This window comes from Diabrotica undecimpunctata, unplaced genomic scaffold, assembly GCF_040954645.1.
Source record: "Diabrotica undecimpunctata isolate CICGRU unplaced genomic scaffold, icDiaUnde3 ctg00000592.1, whole genome shotgun sequence".
Lineage (NCBI taxonomy): Eukaryota > Metazoa > Arthropoda > Insecta > Coleoptera > Chrysomelidae > Diabrotica > Diabrotica undecimpunctata.
Genome location: NW_027311898.1, coordinates 62,778 through 69,529, shown reverse-complemented (window position 1 = coordinate 69,529; position 6,752 = coordinate 62,778). Strand labels below are relative to the sequence as shown.

General features: G+C 30.5%; 1 protein-coding gene across 1 annotated transcript; it reads right to left on the bottom strand.

Moving 5' to 3' along the window:
- Positions 1-1,572: 1,572 nt before the first annotated feature.
- On the bottom strand, positions 1,573-3,303 carry LOC140431175 (matrix metalloproteinase-14-like). Its single transcript, XM_072519088.1, has 3 exons — positions 2,780-3,303; positions 2,587-2,719; positions 1,573-2,540 (listed from the first exon to the last, which is right to left on the bottom strand). The coding sequence occupies exons 1-3, from the start codon at positions 3,125-3,127 to the stop codon at positions 1,573-1,575; spliced, it is 1,449 nt and encodes a 482-aa protein (XP_072375189.1). The 5' UTR covers positions 3,128-3,303.
- Positions 3,304-6,752: the final 3,449 nt, after the last annotated feature.

Genomic DNA, 6,752 nt, shown 5'->3' with positions numbered 1-6,752 from the left:
AAAACCAGTAGTTACTTTAAAATTAATGTTAAAAATCTAAATAGGTAGATGTTTCTAACGATTATTTTGTAACAGGTAATAAGCAGATTTATTTTATGTTGTTCTCATGTAATTACGTTAGTGTGGTACTTTTTAAATAAAAAGTATATTAAAATGTCTTAACAATTATTGTAACCTATCACAATTTTCACGTTGAACCGAAATTTCTGTGCAATTTCTAACTACTATGATCAGCAGCAGTGACACAATGTTATAATCCATCTTTGGGCTTTCAGCAACACAGACACATTTGTTAATAATTAATATGTTAGTTTCAAATTTCTATAATACAGACTACTAATTGTTAAAACAACCTAAATTAATCTTATTGAAGTAAAAATACCAACATTATCATTCATTTTATAGAAATAATCGAATGTTAGATAGTAAGGGTAATCTTCATACCCCATTTTCTCAAAATGGTTATTTTTGACTTTTGGCAGTATTGTTGCGAGGTGCGATATATATATATATATATATATATATATATATATATATATATATATATATATATATATATATTTATTTATTTATGTTTTATACTACTACTAAAATTATATTGACTTGCTATAAACGTGTATTTAATATGTGTAACGTAATGAAATAAAATAAATATAAATCTATTCTACTGTAGAAGCAAACAAGATTTGAAATGATTTTATTAATAATTTGATTTCTAAATATCAATTTTTTACAATATATTTCATCTTTAAAAACAATAAAAATCGATAATTTTCATCACATAATATTACGTGGAATAATTACTCTTAATTATTTAAATTTCAATACCTATTGAGTTCAATTGAAGGGGTAAGAACCAAATGGGTCTAAGTGACATTTTTTTTTAAACGAGTTAAGTGCAAATATCCAAAGTTAAAACTAAACATTACTTACTGGCAAAACGACCCAATTGATTTTTAAACGTTTTGCGCCATCTCTTGGTAGGGGGAAAAATTAGGTTTACAGATGTCCTGTTTTCATTAGTGGCAAAGAGGTCCAAGCGCGCTTAGGCCATTATGCCGCTAATTTATTATCAGTTGTTGATTATTATCCACGTTGTGTCTTGCAAGTTTAGTGTAGTTTTCGAAGTGAAATATTAAGTTTATAGTGTTTGAACATGACTACAGAAAAGAGAATTGCATCAGGTAAATTTAGAATTTTAAAGAATATAGATATTTTATTAAATAATTTATATTTATAGGATTTTTTAAATTCAAATTAAACCTAACCTAAAATATTTTTAGGGGGAATAAGCTACAGCTTAGATTCGGATGATAGTGAACACGACCCCTTCGAAGCAGACGAGGATAGTGAACACTACCCATCCGAGGGTTTTGATGAGTCTATAGAATATGTTAGTAGATGAACAACACGGCCGTGCGCAAACCAGATGTGCGGTCGGTACCTTAATTTTTCACGCGATGCATCGGGATCCCGTAGATATGAAGGGCGCGACAGACCATTTGAATTTTGGAATTTAATTAAAACAACAAGATAAACAATATAATTTTTTTTTATTAAAAGAACTATCACTTAGAAAGAACACAGCATTTTGTTTAACAAAGTTTTTAATTGTTTTAATAGGCCGTCTTCAGGGCAGGGTATCCCAAAAAGTTCCCAACTGAACGTTCCTGCTGCTACAACTTTACGTATGTATTCGCTGTACTTATAATAGGTATTGTTTTGAAAAAAGTAAATAAACCCATCCGTGTACCTGAATGCTGATGTTATTTTATCCGGTATTCCGGGGAACAGATAATTTATTGGACCACGGTTTAAGACATCTCCAGCTTCATTAAATTCAGTGTATGAATTATCATTGTACAATAAATATGTTTGACCGCTGTTTGTTTGAAATAAGGCATTTATTTTGGTTCTCGCAGGTAAAGAAGGAAATGTAAAACTTTTTTGAATTTTTAAATTGGGGAAAGATGCAGCGTAATACTTATTATTGCTTATAGTTATTAAGTGTCCCTCGTAATTCTGAAAAACATGTGAAACTTGCGTAGACCTCAACTCCTTAGGGAGATAATCGGTAATTAATTCAGGATGTTTTGGAAGACGCATTTCATTTAAATCAAACTTCCATAAATATTTGTCAGACCCAACGTACATTCGATAATTTGGAAACTGTGGAGATGTGGCTAGAAACATAAAATCGGGATACTGAATTAGACATATGTTTTTTATTGCAGATGTTTTCGGCAAATAGGCCCCGTTTTTTAGTTCAGGTGTTTTCGGTACATAGCTCCTGGTTTGCGAAATTGTTTGCGCTTGCGTAACTGGTGTTTTTGTTGGTATCGAAGAGGGAGCTTCTGTTTGTCCATATAGCATGCTCATTGCCTTTTTATCATCATCACCAAAATTTGGCACATCTTGTTGATACCAAGCATACATAATAGACGAATCACTATTACTGTGTTCCAGTCCGAGGGAATGACCAATTTCATGCATTAGGACAGCCAAAAAATTTACTTCACCATCAGGAGCTCTACCATTTCCTACATACCACCGTTCATTAGCATCAAGATGAATTTCGGTACTCACCGTTTGCGCTGGGATAGTATGCGTGGGCCAATACTTTTCCGGGGCCATCGAAATTAAATGAACATTTAGAGTTTCCTTGACAATTTGCTCGAAAATTATGATTATTTGGCACCACAGTTATAGTAATATCTGGCTTTGAAGAAGGTATTATTACTCGTTTAAACTTTAAATTAGATATTTTCTACCATCTAGCGAAAGCTTCTGCGGCAAGATTTATATAACTAGGATTACTAATAGCTTGAGGAAAATACCAACTTAATTTCGTTTTATTCCACTTCGAATGAATTGCATAGTTATTGTCGCCAACAGAACATCGAGGCTTATTCATCAAATTCATAGTATCATTATTTAATGTTCCGGTCACCGGAAGATTGTATCTTTCTTGAAATTCAACTAAGGTCACATCTACACTAGAAATAGCATTACTTGACGCATTTAGATATCCGAAACGCATTAGAAAAGAACTAGCATACTCCAGAGGGCTATTTTCTGCACACACAGTTACAGAGAGCAACAATAAGACATGTAAACAGACAAGCATCTTGATTTATACTAATCCCCAAAATGTTTAATTAAGTTATTTTATACAAATTATTAAGAAATATTTAAAGTAAAAACGTTGAAAATAACGATGAAAAATAAATGTTAGCAGAACATTTACATACCACCTGCTGGGAATCTAATCTCAAAGTTATTTACGTAAATTATTAAGAAATAATTAAATGTTGAAAATAACGATGCAAAATAAATGATAGCAGAAAATTATCTCACCGCAAAGGAAATAGCGACCGACATTCTTATCTCAAACACTACTTTAATTGGTCGTTATTTTGTTATCATACCCGCATGTTGTTATTGAACTGCCTTTCTTATCACGTACACGGGGAATGCTGGTATTTTTCAAACCAACAACAAAATGATTAAACCGTACATAATTTTGCAAGCACAAACATTCTAAAACAAGTCAATACAATCGTCTTATCACTCTAAAGTGGAGGGTACAGCAGCTTTAAATTGAAGCGAAATCATTTCAACCTTCAGTATCAATTTTATTCTGACAGTGTGTGTTAGTGTAACTAGATTGGAAGGTAAGTTTGAGATTTTTTTAAATTAAATAATTGTGACCTCATGCAAGCATTTTGAATGTTAAATAATTTCTGTTTTACTTTTTATTTTTCTCGTAATTATTCTGTATTAAATATTTTAAGATTTTTATTTTAAATACAACTAGATATTTTCTGCTCTGCTGTTTATAACATTTTTTTAAGACGATAGCATTTTGTCTTTTTTACTTTTTATGTTTTTCGTAATTATTCTGTGCCAAAATCAAGATTTATTCTTTTTTGAATTAAATGTTGTTTGCTTTGCTGTTTATAACATTCCGAGATTTAATAAAAAATTCAGCATCTGTAGTTGCAATAACTGTCTACAAAAAAGACGACAGCATTTTGTCTTTTTTTACTTTTTATGTTTTTCGTAATTATTCTGTGTCAAAATCAAGATTTATTCTTTTTTGAATTAGATGTTGTTTGCTCTGCTGTTTATAGCATTCCGAGATTTGATAAAAATTCAGCATCTGTAGTTGCAATAACTGTCTACAAAAAAGACGACAGCATTTTGTCTTTTTTTACTTTTTATGTTTTTCGTAATTATTCTGTGTCAAAATCAAGATTTATTCTTTTTTGAATTAGATGTTGTTTGCTCTACTGTTTATAACATTCCGAGATTTGATAAAAATTCAGCATCTGTAGTTGCAATAACTGTCTACAAAAAAGACGTTAGCATTTTGTCTTTTTACTTTTATGTTTTTTGTATTCTAGATAAAAATCAATTCAGCATCTGTAGTTGCATTAAATAATTGTCAATTATGTTTGTTTTACTGTTCATTTTTCCTCTTCTCATGTTATAAATCTTTTTCCGGTGTTTCTCTTTTGATTTTGCAACTTTTCTGCTTTGCTAGTGCATTATTCTTTTATTTCAGATTAGCATTTTGTCTTTTTACTTTTATGTTTTTTGTATTCTATGTAAAAATCAATTCAGCATCTGTAGTTGTATTAAATAATTGCCAATTATGTTTGTTTTACTGTTCATTTTTCTCTTTTTATTTTACAACTTTTCTGCTTTGCTAGTATATTATTCTTTTATTTCAGATGGATTTAACTAAGATTAATTCAGCATCTATCGTTGCAGCCAGAAAACCGATAAGAAAATTAAAAGACTTGCCGATAGATATCCCGCAACCGATAAAGGAGGCAAAAATTGTCAAAACTAAATTTGGTACATCTGTACTACTCGACATAGGCGACGAGGTGGTGTTTTTGCCGGAACGGGTAACAGAAGTATACCTACCAGCTGTGCCCGAGTTTGGTTCTGGAAAATACTCATTAGTATATCAGGGCCAGGTGGAGTTGGGAGGAAAATACCAGCCTATGTCAAGCTTCAAAATAATCTAGAGTGTCAAAAGAAAGAGAGAGAGGTAAGCAAGCATTATGGATATTGTTAAACAATGTGAAAATTTATTGTTATTCATCAAAAGAGTCAGAAAGATAGTTTTTGATAAATTTACAGCTAAAGACGAAGAAGTTTGGTTGAAACGCATAACGAAACAAATTAAAACTTGCAATAAAGTAATAAAAAAACGCAATTTGTCTATAGGTACAATTAGAAAACTGCAAACGCATGTCGGACATTTTAAACATTTTAAACAAAGTATTTTAAATAGACATGTAGGTATGGGACTAGACAATAAACTAAAAACAAGAGTTAAATGCGAAAATGTTGTTTCCGCGTTCAATAACTGGATTCAATAAAACTGGAGTTATAATTAATTTATATCATAAGGACCTAGCATATTTCCTAAATGACTGTTATATTATTTTTAAAAATAAAATCAGAAAAATTTTAAAAGCAGATGAAGTTGTTAAAGTTAATGTTTGTTTTTGCGGAGAATTTATTAAAAAATCTGGGGAGGTGGAAATGTTAATTTTTAATAATTTTAATACAAAAAATGCTATATTAGACATATCTACTGATACAGAGCCATGGTTTTTTGAGAATGTTAAAGATAAAATAAATAATAAGTTATCCGAATTTCAGGAAAAGGACTCGGGTTTTGCATTAAATAAAATTGTATCTTTAGAAGTAAATATTAATCGATATGAAATTGGAAATGGTTCATCTTATATTAAACTCCCAGAGTCTATTCAAAAAAAGCGTGCTTGCATTAATATAAAAAATTCAGATCAGGCTTGTTTTTATTGGGCAATAGTTAGTGCCTTCTATCCGGCTAAAGCAAATAAAGAACTTACGTCCTCATATCCATTTTATAGCACAGTATTAAAAACAGAAGACTTGGAGGCACCGATGCCGTTACATCAAATTTCAAAATTTGAAAAAATAAACAATGTATCAGTCAATGTATATGCTTTAGAATTGATAGAAAATAATAAAAATTCATTTTTCACAGTATACCCAGCAAGATTAACTAAAAAAGTAGTTGCCAAACATGTAAATCTTCTTTTAATTCAAAATCACTATTTTCCTAAATTAAACGATTATGAGGCACCTCCAGTGGATACTGATGATTCTGAAATTAAGTACCACTACTGCTATATTACTGACATATCTAGATTAGTTTCTAGTCAAGTAAATAAAAGCAGGCGCAAATTATTTCTTTGTAATAGATGTCTAAATTATTTTTCAACTGCAGAGAAATTGTCTGAACACGAAAAAATGTGTGCAGATATTAATAATTGTAAAATGTCTTTTCCTAAATATGATGTTGTTAGTTTTAAAAATTATACTTATAAACAAACAACGCCATTTGTCATATATGCAGATTTTGAGTGCATGTTAGAGAAAGTTACAGACCACAAATCACTTTTCACTAAAAAATATCAAAGACATATTCCGTATAGTGCTGGATACTATGTAAAATGCAGCTATGATGAAAAGTTGTCTTTTTTTAAAAGTTATAGAGGCAATGACTGCATGGAGTGGTTTGCTAGTGAATTACCAAATTTAGCTCAAAGTATTAATTCAAAAATTAAGACAATAATACCAATGGAGGAAAAACCAAGTACCTGTGGGGCTACAGTGTGCCACATATGCGAAAAATGTTTTTCTTTCACAGATATCGTTGTCAGAGATCATGATCATTTTACGGG